This window comes from Exophiala spinifera (genome assembly GCF_000836115.1).
Source record: "Exophiala spinifera strain CBS 89968 unplaced genomic scaffold supercont1.1, whole genome shotgun sequence".
Taxonomy (NCBI): Eukaryota; Fungi; Ascomycota; class Eurotiomycetes; order Chaetothyriales; family Herpotrichiellaceae; genus Exophiala; species Exophiala spinifera.
Genome location: NW_015622513.1, coordinates 314,089 through 334,340, shown reverse-complemented (window position 1 = coordinate 334,340; position 20,252 = coordinate 314,089). Strand labels below are relative to the sequence as shown.

Sequence of the window (20,252 nt, the reverse complement as noted above, 5' to 3'; positions counted from 1 at the left end):
TGAGAGCCATTGTTTTCTCGGTCTCTACAAGCCAAACAAATAGGACACAGTGTCGTTTGATTGTCCATTTCAATTGGCCAAAACTATACCGCAAACACCCTGATTCATCACAGACATCCAACAGCCCAAAAGCTCTTCGGACTGTATGCAACTGCATACTCTACAAGTTGTCCCACAGCCATTGGAGACTTCCCTGAATTCGCTGTAAGGAGCCTTGGTTCACAATCAGACTCTTTGCCACAGGCCGGTCTGAATATCAAGCCGGGCCCAGGCAACCAGCAAAGACCCAAACAACATCACGACGCCACTAAAAATGGCACATTCGGAGTAGCCCCCATAGGACTGGATCATGGCACCACAGATGGGAGTCCCAGTCAACCCCGCGACGCCTAGGACTGCCATTGCCATGCCGAGATAGGTGCCGAACTGGTTCATATGCGGGGTGATTCGAGCAAAGCAAGGCGACATGAGCGAGACGATACCGCCGGAGAAAAAGCCGTATAGGACGGCAAAGACGATGATGGCGGCGTTAGATTTGATCGCCGGCCAGCACAGTAACAGGATACCAGCGCACGTGCCCTTGACGAGCATCGTGTTGAAGGGCCCGACCTGGTCGGCCGCGATGCCGGGCAAGACGCGACCGAAGACCGAGGCGGCGTTCATGACCGAGGGCATGTAGTCAGCGAGGTCCAGACTCATGCCCTGTTGCAGGGCATACTGAGGAAGGTAGAAGAACGGTGTGAAAAGGCCCCAAGTCATAAAGAAGATGCCCGCTGTGGTTAGGACGTAGGCACGCTGCGTGAAGGCGGACGGCAGCAGGATGGCACCGCGTCGAGGAGGCAGACGTGTCTTGATGGTGAACACGGCAACTATCATCATCACCAGGATGATGAAGCCGATGATCCTGACTGACCACCCGAACCCGAGGGATCTGTGCTTCAACATGCGGGTCAAGGCGATGGGGAAGATAACACCACCCGTCGATGAACCCGTCACCGTCAGTCCCAGCGCCACCCCGCGTCGTTTACGGAAGTAGTGGCCCACACAAGTCATGATGGGCGTGAAGAGCATCCCTGATGCCAGGCCGCCCAGGAGGCCTTGGGCGAGCATGAACTGGTAATACTTCGTGCAAAGCGAGGTCATCATCACTGACACGACGGTCGCGAGGGCCGGTACATATATCACCTGTGATTCCCCGCCGAGAGGGAAAACCATGTCAGCGCCAAAATCATCCGTATGAGGTCTCGTATCTCCAAAAGGGAATTCGGGGCCACGAACCTTCGCGCCATATCGATCGAACAAAGGCCCTCCAACGAGCCCGCCAGCGTAGAGGAAAAACACCTGGATGGAGCCGATCCACGAGATGGAGGATGGGGATTCATGGGACAAGAAGTGCGACGAGTAGTATTCCTGGTAGACCCTGGTTCCGACAGAGTGGCCGCGTTAGCTTAATATGTAGTCTTTTTCGCGCTGGACTCGCTGCTTCAAAGAGGGCCTTCTTACCCGTATGCATTCATGTACCCAAACGTCGAGAAAGACACACAGTACGCTCCCAACACCACCAGCCACGCGCGGACGCCGCCCTCGGGGAACTCTCCGTACACGACTTTTGGCTTCTCGTCTGCATTTTCCAGCGAGCCGTCGGAAAGTTGGACTGGAGACATTATGAGTGAAGCCTGAAAGGGGGTAGGTAGTCAATATCTGAAGGAAAGGATAGATGGTACAACACGTCTGAAAATTTGATCTGGTGTCTGTTCAAGAAACATGCTTGTCCCTACTCGAGATCTCAGGTCTTCTTATATAGGGGGTCAAACGCGATGAAAAAAATTACTCATGTCCAGCTGGAGGTGGCATATTGGATGAATATGCCGTCGAATATGCCGGCCCAGAAAGGCCGACGACCCGCGTCAGATAAACGCCGTCACTCACACTGTGAACCGCAGCCCCATAGACCCGTCTACTTCCTGACGTGGTTGTCAAAACCTCCGTCCGAATTTCTGTTCAGTTCTCTCCGAGGCGTCTTGCGTAGGGTTATCACTTTCGTCATGCTGCCTCGGTGGGCTTTCGTGGGTCCCAAAGGGGTTGTGTTGCTCGGTGCACGGCAGCCTCTCGGTCGACAAACCACCACAATTCGAATGCCCGTTGTTTCTTTCGGCTTTCACCTACCTCCGCTCCGTCGGACAAAGATGTTCGGTGGTGAGTGCAAGCAACGAGGAAATATTTGTATCCGTGTGTGGGCCGAATCTTTCACAACGAAAAGCTCGACGAGTCGTACTGGGATCCAGGGGGCATTATTGAATGTTAGAGTTGCATGTCCTGTTCCAGGCTGGTGAGCTTGCCGTCAATTAGCCTGAATGCACCAATGCACTAATTTGAAAAACTCATTTTCCAACAATGCTTTGTCCGTGAAAGCACCTTTGAATCAATGCGCAATCTCAGGAGAACCATGTGAATGGTTCGACATCCAGTCCCCAGGAGCTCCATTGCGATATGGACGTGAGGTACGGCTGCCCAGGATGTAAACAGTGGCTCGCATCGAAGTCATTGTTGTATGTTCGAGGAGTAGTAAGACCGTGATCAAGAGATCCAGTACCCATGTGCTGTACCGGATGGGACGCAAAGCCACTGCTTGTTGATGCTGAGAGAGGAAACTGGTCAATGTCTGTCACCCCCACTGAGCCATGATGACATGGTACGGGAACGTGGCTCTGGGCCCCACAGGTGCATATCCTCGACGGCGAAAGGGATGTTTGGTCCTCAGACGTCGGCCGCTGAAGCTGAGAGCCCGAGGCTATGTCGCCCTTTCGATGTAGTTGTTCACAAATTCTCCGAAGTTGAGAGATGTAGCTGTCGCTAGAACCGTCTTCCAAAGCCTTGAAAAGCTGCACCGCCTGGCCAACAGCATCCAAGTCATCTTTAGCCGTGTTTGATTGCGGCTCTCGAAGCGCATTAATGGAGAGACTGACGGAGGCGCTTGCGATTATTGAAGTAACATCCCTCAAGCCAAGTTAGCAAACGCTTTGATGGAGAGAGATTTACAAGCCACTTACCAGAGAAACTTCTTCCATGTACGAGGGATTATCTGAGCCAGTGCCAGAATGGTTCGAGCTGCCTTCACAGACCGACGGATCGAGTATTTCATGCTCGTGGACAGATCGAAGGGGGCCTCTGGGTTGGGCTGGGGCATCCAATACTGGCGACCATGTGCGCTGTTGACTACTATGGCGCAGTTGAGGTAAGAGAAGTACAAGCGCATTAGTCCCGGGTGGTCGAGGGTGTTTAGACCGTCATTCCGTTGCAAGCCAGTCGTATACTTGGAACACCACTCGTCTAACAGGGTGTTGAGCTTGGACACAGACTCTGAAATGTACTTTGTGTCTGTTGCCAAAGCCTCGCTGGAATGAAGTTGTCGATATATGGAGCCTTGGATGACCGCAAGTTCCGCCTGAGCATGGAAAATGTTCAGGCTCGAGCCGGCCATGGTTGTTATGGCCTCATAATCGTCAAGGAAATTGCCTGGTACGTCTGGGTCAATGTGAAAATCATTCAGGTCATGGGCTGGAGGTCTCCCTGTTCGTAGACATAGTTCGCGATCCAAGCTTGTGGCGATCCAAAACACTCTCTTCCTCATGACGGATTCGATGGAATGCCCACCACTTGAATCGGAGCTAGTCCTGTGAAGCCCAATGGAGAGAGCTAGCCGTAGAGCGCAGGCTGTCAGCATAAAGCTGGGCTGAGGATTTGGAGTGCCGACAAAGAACCAGGCAACTGCCAAGAGTGCCTGAACCGAGAGCAACTGGGTGTTTCTCATAAGAATATCCAAGACTGCACTCAGTGCATTTGCCGCATAGGCCCATGCCAATTCGTGACTTTCCGATGGGTCACAGGCAATCTCTGCGCGACGACGCTGCACGATTGCGAGTACAGCATTCAAAGAAGCCCATGCAGCTGGATTTTGGGGCGGAGTTCCTGAATAATACTGACCTAGAAGGGTCATGAAAGATGGCGGATGAAAGCACGGGAAGACTTGGTGCTCGTGGCTGAAGAACTCGCTAACTATGGAGAATGCCTCCGTCCAAGCGGGCAGAGCCTTTATTGTTTGCCATTCAAAAACCCGCTGCATTGAAGGATATGTCCATTTTGACCATGATCCTTCTTGATACGAGGTCTTGGGATTTTGGTTGGAAGATGTCTCCGGTTTGCGGCATGTCTCTGTAGGGACAAGGGACATTACTGACGATGGGCCTGAGTAAGGGTGTCAACAATATCGTGGCGGATACATCTCATCAGGCGGGCGGCACATACCAAAATACCGCAAATCTCCATTGTCACCTAATATCCTTCCTGAGCTTGTTGACAGAGTGCCTGGTTTAGGGCGACTTGTGGCTTTTATTCTACTTGCTGGAGTTGCGAGCGTCCCATGTTGGTCGCTAGGGGCTGGTAGAGACTCTAGAACCACCAGCCCAGGCTCTCCCCTACCAGCTGGGTTTCGTGAAGGTGGAAAGTCAGCAGAGCTGGCCAGACCTCCCCCTTCCGAGAATATCGTGGTATTGTCGACATGGGTTCTGGAGCGGCGCCGACGCACGCCGGGTTTCTCGACATCGGAGTAACTGCACGACGTCTGCTTGAGACTCTGACATCGACTGCATACAGGACGGGACCCATCACATCGAACCTTTCCTTTCCGGCATGGGTCGCAAGCCTAGGTAACAACTCCGGATAAGCCAACGCAGGTTCAAGGGGTGAAAACGCACCTTTGCAAAGCGTCGGCGACGATCACCTCGGAGCCCTGTCATCCGCGAGACGCAAATGTAGAGAAAGAGCAATTGAACAGCACAAATTCGAAATACCTGGAGAAACGGGATACTCTAGCAAGGATCGCGACGTGAGCATTTGAGCATTCTAACTCAGTGACCCGGAGTTTCGGCTCCTTGGGAGGAGCATTTCACAAAACTCCGGGAAGTCAAGGCGACATTCCGGGCCGAGCTCCTGGACTTCTTCCACCTCCCGTCACCTCGGCTCAAATCGACTTCAGATTGCGCTGGAGATACCAAACAAAATCAGATGACGCGTCAAATGGACATGTTCATGATTCAAGCATGTCTATTCTTTACCCGCTCCTATCTATCGAAGGGTTTATGACACCCATTCTGGCTCTGATCGTCCCCGCCTCCCGGTGGGAACCTCCCATTCAATATGCGATTTCTCAAATTTGAAAGCAGGCGCTAGCACGAGAAGATTCTCGTCGAGGCCGTACTCTCGGCCACTCATTTCCCAAAAGTATTCTGGATGATCAAACATATCTGGACGGATCCTCGTCCAAGACTCGTGTGTCTTTCCCACGAGGCGGACCATGTCGTCGAAATGACGGGGACTGAAAGCAGGGTCGCGCTTCCGCAATGCCTCCTGCTGTTCCTCCGAGTAGAGGCCCAGCTGATAGTACCAAATGTTGTATTGGGTCAAGCTGATATCGATGTCGAACGTCACGTCCTCCTTTGTGCGGGCGATCAGACCTTTAATGGCTGCGGCCGCGCCAGCCAATCCCGTCTGATAGTCAGAGTTTGCTACAGCATATCAGTGCAGGGTTCTTCACTATAACAAGGGGATAAAGAGTTGACTTACGTAGAAGCGGGACGACGGCCTCTTGGAGGTTGAGAAACTTTCCTTGAACGTAAGACAGACCTACCAGGCAGTCGCTGATTTGCTGCCAGCCCGATCGATGAGCCAGGGGGCCTTTGAACCCATAACAGTTCTCGCGAATATAAATTAGAGAGGGGTTCAGCTGGCGCAAAGACTTCGAATCGAAGCCCAGTCCCTTCAGAGCTCCAGGACGGTACCCATCGATAAGGACATCCGCGCCCTTGACAAGCTCGGTGAAGATTCGCCTCCCTTCTTCTGTTTTCAGATCCAAGTTCGTGTCTCTCTTCCCAGTTTGCAGATCCGGCATGGTTGCAGCATAGTCAGGTAACCTATTGCATGAAACACGAAGGACGTCAGCTCCGAGAACAGCTAGGATCTTCGACACTGCTGGCGCTGCGATGACACGGGAGACGTCTAGAATCCTGATGCCAGCAAGTGGTCTGCATCCGTGTTGATCCGTTGTCTTCGGCCAAGGTTTGCGTGGCGCTGGTAGCCTCGTTGTGGTCCAGAGTGGCTCTTGTGCCATGATCTTGCCCTGCTCACTCGAGAAAAACTCCTCAGGAGTAAGGCAGACCACACCAGCCTGTCTGAACTGCTCGTTGGCAACCCTCTCGATCTCAGTCGAGTCCCATTGGGCGACCTTGTCGGCATAGATCTTAATCGCACCTTCCGGACTCACATCGACATCCTGTACACCCAGCATTTTCATTGTTGGCTCTGCGTTCATAGAGCCATGGAGGTGATACCAGCGACCATCTTTCGTCTGGTACACACCGGTTGCATAACTCCTAATGGGCTTTGCTGAGTTATGGAGATCCATCTTCGCGAGCTCTTTAGCCATATGAGGATGCCGCACAAACGGCTTACCCCCAATCGTAGGGAGCAACACCGACTCCAGAAACAGAGTTGCGACGTCAAGGTTGACTTCAACATTCTGGTATTCAATTCCATATCTCTCTGCCGCTGCTACATTGCCAGCTGTGGCTACAAGAGCAGTAAGGGACGCACTCGATTCAGTGATCTTCAGTGGCGTGAGAACAAAGGGTTGGTCATCGCCTCCACAGAATTTGACCTTTTTTGCAGCCTCAACGAATTCCGGAGGAAAGGAGAGATCGGTATCGGTAAGCAGAACTTCATTAAAGATTCGAGAAGTCTCTTTGATGAGTGAATAATCTAACATGATGTTTGCTATGACAGAGAAAATCGCTTCGGAGTAGTCGCCGTCAAAAGTAGGGGTCAGATTCCAGATTCCAGATTTCGCTCAGGACAACCTAGAAATCTCGAAGGCATGGTTAATGAAGACGCAAGCAGGATAAGTTATATAGAGGTACTCCGTACTTCATGAGGCCGGGGGCACCACATTATTGTGGCTCTGGGTCACTTCTCCCGTGGGGCGGTCCAGAGAACTACGCTCCTTGACAAGGCGAAGGAAGCCTGGTGAAAGGGAAGAGTTGTCACAACTCCGGTATCCTGACCAGATCCGTCGACCTACCTCATCGGTACGCTCAGTAGAAGTTTTATAGTTCGGAGTTTCGGGTCCGGAGTTCTCGGCTCAGATTGATGTATCATCCCCTCGATCCAAAAGTATTTAGACCTGGAAAACGGAATAACAGACCTCACTTGTCAGGTCACAAGGTTGTCGCGTGGCCGCCGGTCCGTGGTGGCCTATGTCAACGGAACAGCGACAATAAGAAAGGGCAGATATACCGTCTTTGGCGCGCACACTGCGGTGTCCCTGAAGTCTATCAATTCACTTTCTACTCCCCTCCAATGTCTTCGAATAGTAAATGGCGGGCTGGTTCCTTCGGGGTCCGTCCTGTGCGTGTAGCCAACTGCTCCGGCTACCATGGTGCGTCTCTTTCTCGTCGAGGAGCTGGGCGCTGAAGCTGACAAGAAGCTTTGAAGGAGATCCGGCGAGGGAAATGTACAAGCAGGCTTCTCTCGGCGAGGTCGACTTCATTACCGGGGACTATCTTGCTGGTAGGTACGATCCCTTGTTCAACCTCGGAGAGCGCGGACTGAATTTGAAACAGAGGTCAACATGGCCAACAACGCGGAAGCTTTCGCTCATGGAAAACATCCAGGATACGAAGAGACAGCCTGGACTGGCCTGCAACAGACAATCGATGTCATCGCCGAGAAGCGTATCAAGGTTGCCATCAACGGAGGAGCACTCTGTCCAGATGGCCTCGCTCTCAAAGTAGCCAGCCTGGTCTGTATCCGGCTGTGTCAAGCGAGGTGCACAATCCGCTGACATTGCCCAAGGTCAAAGAGAAAGGTTACAACTTGAAAGTTGCTTCAATCTCTGGTGACAATCTGCTCGGCAAACTCGACAAGCATATGCCTGCGCGAAAAGAAGAGGCACTTGCCCATCTTGACTCGATCAACCCCAACGTCAAGTTATCTTCCGAATCCTTTTTGTTCGCTAGAGAGAATGTCGGCCTCCCAGAGATTGTGTCTGCCAACGCTTATCTGGGTGCCCATTCCATTTTCGAGGCTTTTGAGAAAGGCGCCGATATCATCATATGCGGGAGAGTTTCCGACGCAAGCCCCGTGATCGCCTGTGCCTGGTACTGGTGGTCTTGGAGCATCACATCCTACGACGAATTGGCTGGAGCCCTCGTCGCCGGCCACTTGATCGAGTGCTCTGCCTACGTTACTGGAGGCAATTTCGCAGGCTTCGATTCTTTCCCGACTGATTCCTTCGTCGACCCTGGCTTCCCAGTTGCAGAAATTGCTAAGGACGGATCATGTGTTATTACCAAGCACCATGGCACCGGTGGCATGGTCACGTTGGACACTTGCAGGTCACAGCTGCTGTACGAGCTCCAGGGCAACGTCTACCTCCACAGTGACGTGAAGGCATACTTGGACGATGTCGTGGTGGAACAAGTAGGGCCTGACAGGTACGTCAACGCGCACTTTCGTACAGTCGCGCAGATACTGACAATGAACAGAGTCCATGTTTCCGGAATACGCGGTGCTCCGCCGCCACCCACCACCAAACTTGCCATCTTTTACAAGGGTGGCTATGAAATACAGGCGCTGATCAACGCTACGGGGTACGCAGTTGATAGAAAACTTGAGCTCTTCACCAAGCAGATTCGATACTACCTCAGCGACGACGCGTCGAGGCGACTTGACTTTCTTGAATTCCAGCCGTGAGTGTCTCATTTCCTTACGGTACAACCTCATAATAATTGCTGAGAGTTTCTCCAGGATTGGTGTCCCGGCAACAAACCCTTCTAATCAGAACAGTAGCACTGTTTACTTCCGTGTCTTCGCTCAATCAACCAGCGCCGAGTCTCTGTTGGCAATCGGGGCTTCTTTGCGCGATATATCGCTGAAGCACTTCTCTGGTAAGTCAATGAAACTATGAGTGGATGGCACAGGCGCTCACCTAAGACACAAATGAAGGCTTCCATAGTTCATTGGATATGCGCACGATGATTCCAAGGCCTTATCTGGCCTATTATCCTGCCCTCTGGCCTCAATTTGACCTCGAAGAACGGGTTCATATTGTATCGGAAGACGGCAGCCTCGAGTCTTTTGACACTACAAGGCCTCCGATGTTCGAAACCCTTGGTGAGCGCGAATCTTATGACACAAAGATGCCCGTCGAAATCAAGGGTCAGCTACGCAAGGCTCGGCTTGGTGACATCGCCCTCGGCCGCTCCGGGGATAAAGGTGCCAACTTAAATTTTGGCCTCTTCGTTCATACTCTGGAGGAATGGGAGTGGCTGCGCTCCTACATGTCCCGCGCGCGGTGTCAGGAGCTGCTGGGGGAAGACTGGCGGGATGACTTCGCCATCGAGCGGGTTGAGTTTCGCAAGATCTTTGCTGTACACTTTGTCGTATATGGTATTCTCGGTCGCGGCGTCAGTAGCTCAAAGCGGCTTGACGGATTTGGGAAGGGCTTCATCGACTATTTCCGAGACAAGGTCGTTGAGGTTCCGGCTTCAATTCTGACATGAATTTTCTAGTGAACTGGAATGATGGCTCCTCCTAAGAGAACAGGTTCCACACCGTGTTAGAATATGCGTCGGTCAAAGTAATATATACTACTACCACGCGGAGCGGAAATGCTCGAATAAGTTCGGTGCCACAGACTGTACAGTTATTCTCCAAGATGAAGCGCAACCTGATAATCTTTTTTGTATTCCGTACCCTAGTAGTTAAACTAAAGTTACAACGCGGCCCTCGTAGACAATACGTAGCTAAGGTCCACGCGCTGGGGATTATTGGACAAAGCCACGGTCACGTTGATTGTCTCGTGGCCGACAGCAGCCAGCGAGAATGGGAAGTGTTGCCAGGTCTGCGTATACCTGGGCAATTAGCAATTAGGCTCAATCTGTGTACCTTGCGGTTCAGGGCCGCCCTGAAGGTAGGGGTTCACCAGACATCTGCCCGATTGCTTGGACATGTCTCGGGGTGGCGAAGAAAGTAGACGTGAGCATTCGCAGGCTTTGACTGTCTGAGATGCTTCCGCAAACCTATGTGGAGTGAGGCCCTCGAGAGCTCCAGTGCGCAGCTTTTTTGGGTGTGCAGATAGACTCGTGCTTCCGATCTAAGAAATGGGAGATTGGACCAGACTCAGCCTCAGAAAAGACACGCAACACACCAATTGACAAGTAATAATAGAAGCAATCAAGATTGCGGCACTTGTCCCTGTCAAGAGCACGTTCATCACAACCGCGCACTACCGACACGATGACATCCCTCTGCAAGCTTCAAGAGAGCGAAAAAATCTCCAAGAACGAGGCTGCCGGAAGTGTAACCACGGCTTGGGGACGAGAGATCGACAGGGATCTCGGGATTGATTGCTTGGTGACCGATTGGATCGCCAAAGCTTTGAGATTTTTGGACGATCCGGCTCTCGCCCTCGCTTGAAGTTGCGCGTAGCCTCCATTGTGGTACGTGGCGGACAGGGAATCGGTGTCTGGTCAAACACTAGACCTGAGCGTGCTCGTACGAAACCGAGGCTCGTATGAGACGGAGCAGTAGGTAGTGTTGGGTTCTCCGTCGGTCGATACACTTTGCACAGCCTCTATAAAATTTGTGAGACATGCATGTTGGCTTGTGGCACGGTGGAAAGGTCGAGAAGAATTCAGGTGATCCGGACTGCGTTTGTTTGTGTGACCGTGTTGCATCAATTAGCAATAAAATTTGAGGTGCGTCGAGAATTTCGGGCTCAAGGGAGAGCAACGCCTGGCAGTGTTTCAGACTAGGTGTCAGTTGCAGCCATGGTGGGCGCCACAGCCGTTGGCACCCATGCACTGGGCCCCGGGAATCCAGGAGGAGGAGGATGGTGGACAGGGTGTTGGTGCCAACAAAGGGCGCAGGCAAAGGTCGCCGGTGGTTCGCAGGACGGTGAGTGGCTACGATGGCTGCGGTTCCTGAAATCTGCAAATATCTCTCGTCCACACGATCGCCGTTTCTCACCTCTTGCTCCAGTTTTTCCAGTTCCACCAACTTCCCCCATCGTCATCTCGATTTCAATCTGCAGCGAAAATATCATCACACTGCAGACGCATTGGGAATTCGGTCACGGATGCCGCAGGGTCAAGTGAAAGGGAAAAAAGCATGTGAGGAAGAGAGAGAGCATCGAGAGGCATACGAGCTCGTTTCATAATTCTATTCCATTCCACCACCAACATATTTCTTTGTACTCGCTCCCTCTACTTTCATTATTGTGCACATCGTAGCACGGCTCCTGAGACACTTCATCTGTCTCCATCTCCTTCTCCATCTTCTCGACGACGCTCGTAAATCACCACTCTCGTTGATCCATTGACCTCGATCGTCGCCCCCTTACCACATATTCAACTGCGTCCTCCCGTTTCCTCAAAACACACTCGCTTGACCTTTCGAATAGAACCGCACAGATCTCTGGGAGACTGCGTCCATCCATCACTTGCACATACACCTCTCTGGCAGAGTGTCCGCGTCTCTTCATCGGCTGCTGAGCAGATCATTTCTCTGGGGCTTCAGTGCCCACATTCTTCCCGCCTTCACTTGCTCCGCTCGTTGACATCACCCGCACAGACATGTCACAAAAGGGCCATCACGGATTCTCAAGAGAAGGATTTCAACCTCTCACTCACAAGACATCCAGAGACATGAACAACCCCAACGACATCACCATCGACATCCCCATGACCCGGGTCACCACTAACAATAGTGCTACCGGTGCCCGGAAGCAGGGCCTCTCCCCCAGTCGCGCGGACCAGAACACAGACTCAAGCGACGAGTTGGATGAAAAAGCTGGACGGCTCGACCACTTCCACAAAGGTCCGGAGGGAAGGCGGAGAAGATACAAAGACCAAGGGCTGGAGAACAAGACGCGTGAAGATGGCACATTGAACGCTGTTGGCAGGTTCTACAAGAAAATCTACAATGCCTCAGTCATCACTCGCTACTTCATCTATGTGGCCCCGCTGGCGTTGGCAATTGCAATTCCCATCATCGTTGGTGCCACTGCTGCTCCGAATGCACGCATTGGAGGAGTCAAAATCGTATGGTTCTTCTCATGGATTGAGGTTTTGTGGGTTTCTTTGTGGATTTCAAAGCTGCTGGCCAGATTCTTGCCCTATTTGTTCCAATTCTTCAGCGGCGTTGTCAGTTCTGGTACACGAAAGTATGCGTTGGTCCTTACCGCTCTGGAGATTCCCTTGTCTTTGGTGGGATGGGCAATCATCTCACTGAGTACATTCGTTCCTATCATGACCCTCAACCCCGACCAGAGAGCACGCGGAGAGACGGGCCTCAAAGACTGGGAATCCGTCGTCAAGAACATCCTCTTCGCCTGCTGGTTCTCATCTTTGCTCTTCCTGGCCGAGAAATTTCTTATCCAGCTCCTGTCCATCAGCTATCATCGCAAAACTTTCGACGACAGAATCAAAGAATCCAAACACAACATACACCTAATCACTTTACTCTACGATGCCTCACGGAAGATGTTCCCGATGTATTGTCGAGAGTTTTTAGAAGAGGATTACCTAATCAACGATACACTGGATCTCGCCGAAGCTAGTAAACGAACCAGTTTTCTTGGGGGCCACAAGAGATCTGGGTCTGCGACGCCCATGAGACTTATTCAGAACGTTGCTAGAGTGGGTGACAAGGTAACATCGGCCTTTGGGAACGTGGCCCAAGAGATCACCGGAAAGAAGGTCTTCAACCCGACATCGTCACATTCTGTCGTTGTGCAAGCACTTGAGAGGAAGCATTCCGCGGAGGCTCTGGCCAAGCGTATCTGGATGTCATGCGTCCTCGAAGGCAAAGACGCACTCGGCATTGAGGACTTGATTGACGTGCTTGGCTCAGATCATGAGGACGAAGCTCACGAAGCCTTCGACGCTCTCGACGTAGATGGCAACGGTGACATATCACTCGACGAGATGATCCTTCGTATCACAGAGTTTGGCCGACAACGTCAATCCATCGCAAGCAGCATGCACGACGTCGATCAAGCCATTCATGTGCTTGACAACCTTCTATGTACGGTGGTCTTCGTGGGCGTTATTTTCATCTTCGTTGCTTGGCTGAACAAAAGCTTCACAACCACCTTGGCGACTGCAGGCACAACGTTGCTCTCGCTGTCTTTTGTCTTTGCGGTCACTGCTCAGGAGGTTCTCGGTTCTTGCATCTTTTTGTTCGTCAAGCATCCGTTTGACGTTGGCGACCGGGTGGACATCTCGGATAATCAGTATGTCGTGGAACGCATGTCGCTATTGTACACTGTCTTCCGACGTATCAAAGACCAGAAGCGAACACAAGTTCCCAACATTGTTCTCAACGCCCAATGGATCGACAATGTTTCCCGCAGCAAAGCGATGCGGGAGCAGATTAGCATTTTCGTCAGCTTTGATACGACTTTTGAGGACATCGATCTTCTGAAGAAAGAGATGACCAACTTTGTCCGCGACAAGGATAACGCGCGTGACTTCCAACCGGACCTCGACATTGAAGTCCTGGACGTGGCTGATCAGAGCAAGATGGAGTTGAGAGTTGAGATTCGTCACAAGTCGAATTGGGCCAACGAATCAGTGCGAGCGGCTAGACGAAGCAAGTTTATGTGTGCGCTTACTCTGGCCTTGCGGAAGATCCCCATCTATGGGCCTGGGGGTGGTGGTCCGGCAGCTGGTGACAAAGCTAATCCGACGTACTCTGTCGCTATCACCGACGAGGTTGCCGCCAAGAACAAGGAAGAGTTCGATGAGGCCAAAGATAAGGCCAGACTGGTGCCTTTGAAGTCACTTCACCGCGAACAGAGCAACCTGAAAAAGACCGACTCCGACGGCAAAGACTACTTGGGTATGTCAACAGGTGTGGAAGCCACGGAAGCCGCCGCGGTCGATCACTTGACAAGGCGAGAGGTTGCGGTCGATCCCGCAGAACCTCTCGACGAGCACCAAGAACTCGTCCTCAACAAGCAGCGCACGCAGGATGTGGAGGAAATCAAAAATCTGCTGAAGCGCGAGTCAACGACTGGCCGCCGCCGTGCAGCTCGCCACAGTGGTCTCTCGGTGCAAGACAGCAATGATCCTTCCATGTTGGGCTCTCGCACTATTCCGAACTTTGCTGGACCCTCGCCACAGGTTCCCGTCGATGGTTTCCAGCCAGAGAGAGTCAGTTACTTCGAAGACACAAACCAGCCAATGACTCACCCGACTGCATCCCAGTCAGACTGGACTAATGTTGCTCCGTTGAACTATGGCCAGCAACCTTATCGACCCTCGGGCCCTCCAGCCTCTGCGTCTCCGGCAGCAAGTGCGCCTAATTCCAGTCGCTTTGTGGCCGGCAATGCCTTCTCCCAACAATTGCATTCCCCTCCGCAAGTAAGCCGAGTACCGGTGCCGGGAATGCCAGAACTCAAGAAAAACCTAACCCAAAGCCCTCAACGATAGTGGCGGTTAGTTCCACAGCGATGAGACACATGATTCGAAAATGAAATTGGACGGCGTTGCCTAGGCGTGGCGACGATAGACGCGGCAGGGCTACTATGGAATGATCGGCTTCGAATTCTCAAAAGAGATTTAAGAAAGAAAAGCTTTATATTAGTGGAAGATGTAAATTCGTGGATTGCTAGTGTCTGATGTCTAAAGATATTCTGGCTACGTGCCAGACAAAATCCGACAGCGGTGTCAGCAGTAAGATAGCTGGAGTGAATGTCCCAAAATGGCGTTAATTCTTCCCATCTGACATTGATCATAATCATCGGTTTCCAATAGAGTAGATTAAAAGTACAAGGTGTATATGTATCAAGGCTATGCTTACAAGAACGAAGTGGAGGATGTTGACTTGATGCGTATCATGCCTGCTCGGCTCCCTTAATATCTCACAAACACTCCAGACACCAACCTCGAACGGCCACTTCCACTGCCCGAAGGTTGATCACTCTTCTCCTTGCCCTGGCTTCTTGTTCCTTGCGATGCCTGGCGGGAGGTGGAAGTGCTCCCTGCAGCATAGGATCTCGATGTATCCGCTCCTCGTCGATCATGCGCAGGCGACGTCGCGCTGTCTCTGCCGGACTGGGACGCTCCGGCCGCTCGAGACTGAGACTGGCCGCCGCTACTCATTGCTCTTTCTTTGCCTTTGCTCGTGTTCCTGGGGTCGTATGCCGGACTTGTCGTTCTTTGTGGACTGTGGCTTGGTGATCTGCGGTCACTCCAAAAGCCAGGGTCTTCCAGGGAAAACTCGTCAGGAATGGTGTCTTCTTCCGGGACGAACGACGTCGTGCGATGAAAATTCCCTGAGCGGCTGCCTGTCGAGGACTTTCTGGACTCGGTGGATGCTCGAGATCCTGACCTCCTCCGGTGTTCCTGGTGCGACTGTTTGTCGTATGATGCAGTTCGCTTTGGTGGTCTCTCTTCCATAACAATCAATCCTGAAAGAAGAATGCACTTTGTCTATCAGCCACAAGATGCTATGTGCTGATTGCAAAGCATGGGGATGCTGCAACTCCACCCTTTATACCAATTCCCAGGGGTACGTCCTCGTCAACACTTCTGAAGCCTGAGAGGATGTCGGGCCTGAGTTCATCCCCTGTCCGCTCGAGACACAGCTCTGATTGATTATCCCAAAAGTACAAAACACAGTGGCCGTATCAGACATGCATGCGAGGGAATGCGAATCCTCCGACACACGCACCCAGTGGTCCTATACACAATTTGCCACGTTGTTCCTATCCAAAGGTCCAGAGGTGGCAAACATGGACAAGCAGGGTGTGCCCAGGGTTGGTTATATACATATACGGGCATTGGTCCAATGCAAAAGGCGCTATCCTGAGCCTTTGCCGTAAACACCAACTTTCGCGAGCAACTCAGCCATTTGCATCATCATCATCATCATCCATCCATCAAGCGGAGCGAACCGACCGTCTCGCAAGCCTGCCAGGGTCCATTTGAGAGCAAGAAGCAGTCATGGGCTGAAGGTTGGCGTTACAGTGATAGCCGTTTCGGAGAATTAGCACAGTCATCTCTTGCGTTTTGACACAACAATGTCGGTTTCTCAAGGCTTCATCGACTCATAAAGAGAGCCTACGCTATCCGAGATTGGGTATTATTGGATCCCTGCAACACGCCGGTCGGTCCTTAAGGGCCGAAGATTGGACGATCCGACTACAAGCGAAAGTCTGTCAAGCCGCAATGGAGCGCCGCCTCGTGGGGATGCAATACTTGTGACTTGTCCTAAACGACATTTGCCGGCCCGGGCTTTTCTCGACTTTCCCGATCCTCAAGGCTGCGAGATTAATACGTTGCGAAATATTATCTTGCTGCCTACATTTTTTGCATAGCCAGCTTTTCGACAGGCGAACTAGCTACCGCAAGCGTCAGATGACTGACCCCTTTCGGATTCCCTGGTCTCTCCGGCCGCGCGAACTCGCCAAACAGTGAGTGCCCCAGTTTAGCATTACTAGACATCATACGGAGCACAAGTGCAAGCACGATCGCTTGAGGACCCCAATCTACGTTTCCAATCAAACCTACTAGGCTCACTAGGCTAGGCGACCATATCCGATTGCTGAATAATGGCTGAGATCACTCTCGGGTCTGGGCCTGTTTGCTTGCACGGTTGTGAGTAATAAATGCTCCAACGGGTTCGTTGTATTATGAACTGACCTACTACCTAGGCGCCCTCTGCTCGTACGGCCCCGCGACTCGTAGGGAGGACCCCAGGGACGAGATAACGGGGATGCTGTGGTTTCTCGTCCTCCTCGTCCCCGTCCCCCGTCCTCGTCCTCGTCCTCGTCTACGAGTGGTTCGGTGGGCTATTATTATTGATTTCTGCCTGGTGAGCCCTGGTCAAGCTGTCCCCTCGTCTAACCCATGCACATGTACTTTACTCTCTTGAACATCGAATCCACCTCTCAAGTGGATAGCCCTATTAGGCAGGTCCTATAAGTTCGTAATCGCCTACAGCCTGCGCCTTCAGACTGCAGAGTGGCAGTTATTTTATCACCTCGGTGATGGTGCTAGTTGACTAGTCTTGCCCGGGCCAAGGTGGGTGGGTGAGTGAGTGAGTCTTTTTGCGATATCTCTCGTCCCATCACACATCCCATCTCCACGTGGTGCCACATTTCCCGCGTGCGCGGCGTGCAGTCATATCGTATCGCGTACACCTCCCCCCATTCTGCAATGCGTGTCCTACCCCAAATAGCGTGCCACGCGTGGGCTGAAAGTCTGCCTTGCCTGCCCAGGGCGTCTTTGTGCTAAAAAAAAAATTCCCTCGACTTGGGGAACAATCAAACGACTGGGAGAAATTCCCCCAGATCGATGCGCGCCGTGCCAATTTTGGGTATACCTATTGTTAGTTAGTTAGTGAGTGATTGACCGATCCATTGATCCATTGATCCGTTGATTGTTTTTTGAGTCACGTTGACACACTCTTTTTATGTCATTATGATAAATTTGAAGGTGCACCTTGCGTCGCTGTCAAACTTCCATCATCTTAAGAAATGCCGGTGATCCTTCTCGTAAAAATCCCACCCCTCAGTTCGAGAGAGCACGAGGAACGGAGGGTACTACTTTTGGGTAATGTACTGGCGCCAACAATCTCGATGGAAATAAAAACGCCAAAAAGACGTTCTTTGACTGTGTTTTGGCATCTTGGGCTCGGCCTTACCGAGCACGGGGCTCTCGTTAGTATTTTGGGTGGACTGTGTGATGGAAACCTCCGTCTTCCTTTTCCTCCTGAAACTCTTCGTTTCGTCCCCCCTCCTCAAGAACCCAGTTCTTCTGTACATAAATGTAGATAATGCCTTCCCCTTCTCACTAGATTTTCATTGATGTGGACTTTCATGGCTCTCATAGCCGCCCTGCATGCACCTACGGCCGGCTCTGCCGTGGTACCAACAGCTTCTACTTGCTGAGCAGCACCCTCGAACTCATAGGCTTTCGTTCTCGAACCAAGGTCAACATTCTTCGGTCCAGCAACACAAACATGACCTTGGAAGAAGTTTGCTTGCCCGCAGGACTTGGATGCGTTGATAGAGTTGGATGATCTCTTGAGCCAAATTCTCCTTGCTACTTTATATGTTTAGAGGATCTCTTGTCTTATACCCGTACGCCTGCCAGCTCTCCAAGACCTTTTTCTTGATCTGTTCCGGAAAAGACGAACGGAAAGAAGCTTCAACCCAAGGCCGGTCCAAAGTCTTGAATTCCCCCGGCAACATGCACAATCTAACAACTTTGGCTTGCGGCTCGTTAGTGTTGAGGCCGTAAGTGGCATATGGTACTAGCTTGTAGATTGGATAGTTGCCTACAAAGAAGAAGTCGCTGTCCTGTGGCGGCGACTTGGTCGCTTCCGCCCAGACGACCTCATGCAAGTCGCTAGGGTCGATGTTGTCGCCAACAACGAAGATTTTTGGAACAAAACGGCCAGGCTTGGAGGAAAAAACGATTTCTCCAATCTGGCGATAAAATATCTTAGGCGTAGTCTTCATCTGAACGAGCCTTTTACGATCGACCTGGACTATGTACCAGATAGCCTGGGACTTGTATGGACATTAGGCCTTGGTGATGGGTAAACCTTGCTGCTGCAATAAGTCGAGAATTTCAGCGCAGATCGTCAAAGCCCACACGGTATGAGTTTTATCTGGAGCACGGTCTGCTATGGATATCGGAACGATCGGGTTGCTTTGATAGGTAATCGCATTGACTATAAATATCGGCTCCGACGCTTTCTTAGTTAGGAAGAGGAAGCCGTGATATTCTCCCATGGGCCCTTAATCGCCGTCTCGTTGACGGAGATAGTTTCTTTAAGGACTACCTTAGATTCTACTGGAATGACTAGGCTGTTTGTCTTACACTTAATAATCTGTATAGGAACGCCTGTGATAGTATCAATATAATTGGGCTCGTTTATATATTTAGGGAGTGGTATATCACTAGCCACGGCCTTGGGTGAATTTTTAGTTAGCACTCTTGGTCAAAGTTTAGACTACTATACAATATAGGTAGTAGTATATAGCGCTATCCCAAATAAATCAAAAACAAGGACGAGAACTTACAGCTACTGACAGAACACCGAGAGCGCAAGCCTAAGGAGTGTTCTTCTCTTGAGCCTTCCACATCGACTAGATAGCGCTAATATCTTGATTCATGTCCACGAGGCCGGTCAATTATTGTTTACCGATCACTATATAACGGGTGATGGCCTAATTCACTCATTTCCTGTCTAGACTTTAAACACTGTGTAGTCTATATGTAAGAAAGTATCTATCTCTGTCGAGTTTGTGGTTTTATGAAATTAGCAGCTTAAGAAGGTTAATTTCATCACTAAAGATCTTGTGCTCCTTGACTGGTGCCTCGTGAACTTCAACAGATGGAATAGGGTCGGCCCTTTTGGACCGTATAAGCTTCTGGATGATTTCATGTCCACTGGCGTTGGAAGGCAGCCCAATGGACTTTGCAAAACGAGCATATCTCTCTGTGCGGTCGCTTCGAACTCCCACTGGAGCACCGAGAATACGGAAGAGACCGTCTGGACCATCTTTACCCTTGGGATTGTTGATGAGTGGCATTGGGCTGCCTGTTTTGTATGCGCGGCGAGTGATGGCACCAGACTCGAGATGGAGATCAACTTCCAGGTCAATTTCCACCACATCTCCCTCCGCTTTGCATTCTTCAAGGAAGGTACGCAAGGATAGAGCAGCAGAGGGCTTTGCTGTAGCCATGTTTTGATACCGGGTCCTGGGAATAACAGAAAGGCCTATGAGAAAAATGATTCGTTCGCCTTGATGTCTTGCGATAATTATCTGTGCCACCGCCTTCACAATAACACTTAGTCTCTGAAGTCGAGGTTGTAGAATAAAATTGTTTCATCTTAACCTTTATTGGGGTTCTTGCTATTATACTTGCACGGTGTTTCTCACATGCGACTTTTCATGTAAAGAATGCTTTCGGGGAGATAGGAAACATAGAGATGTTCGCCGGACATAGGCCTTTTAGATGCCGATAGTATTTCGAATCTTCATTACCGAAGTCCACCTTTCTAGCAAAGGCCGTGTGTTTTCATTGCTCGCCCCTTTCCTAAGTCCCCGAACCCCTACTTTCCGTCCGAGAAGCCATGATCGTTCTGTACATTAGCACTGCCCATGCCATTTACAG

At 51.3% G+C, this 20,252-nt stretch overlaps 8 protein-coding genes across 8 annotated transcripts; 2 read left to right on the top strand and 6 right to left on the bottom strand.

The window, feature by feature from the left end:
• Positions 1 to 225: 225 nt before the first annotated feature.
• PV08_00116 (uncharacterized protein) lies at positions 226 to 1,664 on the bottom strand (the record flags this gene model as incomplete). The annotated part of the gene is made up of 2 exons (XM_016374484.1): positions 226 to 1,420; positions 1,504 to 1,664. The coding sequence occupies 2 exons, from the start codon at positions 1,662 to 1,664 to the stop codon at positions 226 to 228; spliced, it is 1,356 nt and encodes a 451-aa protein (XP_016239760.1).
• Positions 1,665 to 2,435: 771 nt separating this feature from the next.
• PV08_00115 (uncharacterized protein) lies at positions 2,436 to 4,231 on the bottom strand (the record flags this gene model as incomplete). The annotated part of the gene is made up of 2 exons (XM_016374483.1): positions 2,436 to 2,997; positions 3,051 to 4,231. The coding sequence occupies 2 exons, from the start codon at positions 4,229 to 4,231 to the stop codon at positions 2,436 to 2,438; spliced, it is 1,743 nt and encodes a 580-aa protein (XP_016239759.1).
• Positions 4,232 to 5,136: 905 nt separating this feature from the next.
• PV08_00114 (uncharacterized protein) lies at positions 5,137 to 6,820 on the bottom strand (the record flags this gene model as incomplete). The annotated part of the gene is made up of 2 exons (XM_016374482.1): positions 5,137 to 5,564; positions 5,623 to 6,820. The coding sequence occupies 2 exons, from the start codon at positions 6,818 to 6,820 to the stop codon at positions 5,137 to 5,139; spliced, it is 1,626 nt and encodes a 541-aa protein (XP_016239758.1).
• Positions 6,821 to 7,410: 590 nt separating this feature from the next.
• Positions 7,411 to 9,614, top strand: PV08_00113 (uncharacterized protein; the record flags this gene model as incomplete). Its single annotated transcript, XM_016374481.1, has 7 exons — positions 7,411 to 7,489; positions 7,546 to 7,620; positions 7,674 to 7,852; positions 7,906 to 8,546; positions 8,598 to 8,801; positions 8,860 to 8,999; positions 9,058 to 9,614. 7 exons carry the CDS (start codon positions 7,411 to 7,413, stop codon positions 9,612 to 9,614), a joined length of 1,875 nt encoding a protein of 624 aa, XP_016239757.1.
• A 2,073-nt stretch (positions 9,615 to 11,687) lies between these two features.
• PV08_00112 (uncharacterized protein) lies at positions 11,688 to 14,549 on the top strand (the record flags this gene model as incomplete). Its single annotated transcript, XM_016374480.1, has 1 exon — positions 11,688 to 14,549. The coding sequence occupies one exon, from the start codon at positions 11,688 to 11,690 to the stop codon at positions 14,547 to 14,549; it is 2,862 nt and encodes a 953-aa protein (XP_016239756.1).
• A 423-nt stretch (positions 14,550 to 14,972) lies between these two features.
• PV08_00111 (uncharacterized protein) lies at positions 14,973 to 15,518 on the bottom strand (the record flags this gene model as incomplete). Its single annotated transcript, XM_016374479.1, has 1 exon — positions 14,973 to 15,518. One exon carries the CDS (start codon positions 15,516 to 15,518, stop codon positions 14,973 to 14,975), a length of 546 nt encoding a protein of 181 aa, XP_016239755.1.
• Positions 15,519 to 18,172: 2,654 nt separating this feature from the next.
• On the bottom strand, positions 18,173 to 18,586 carry PV08_00110 (uncharacterized protein; the record flags this gene model as incomplete). The annotated part of the gene is made up of 1 exon (XM_016374478.1): positions 18,173 to 18,586. One exon carries the CDS (start codon positions 18,584 to 18,586, stop codon positions 18,173 to 18,175), a length of 414 nt encoding a protein of 137 aa, XP_016239754.1.
• A 798-nt stretch (positions 18,587 to 19,384) lies between these two features.
• PV08_00109 (uncharacterized protein) lies at positions 19,385 to 19,819 on the bottom strand (the record flags this gene model as incomplete). Its single annotated transcript, XM_016374477.1, has 1 exon — positions 19,385 to 19,819. One exon carries the CDS (start codon positions 19,817 to 19,819, stop codon positions 19,385 to 19,387), a length of 435 nt encoding a protein of 144 aa, XP_016239753.1.
• Between the last annotated feature and the right edge of the window lie 433 nt (positions 19,820 to 20,252).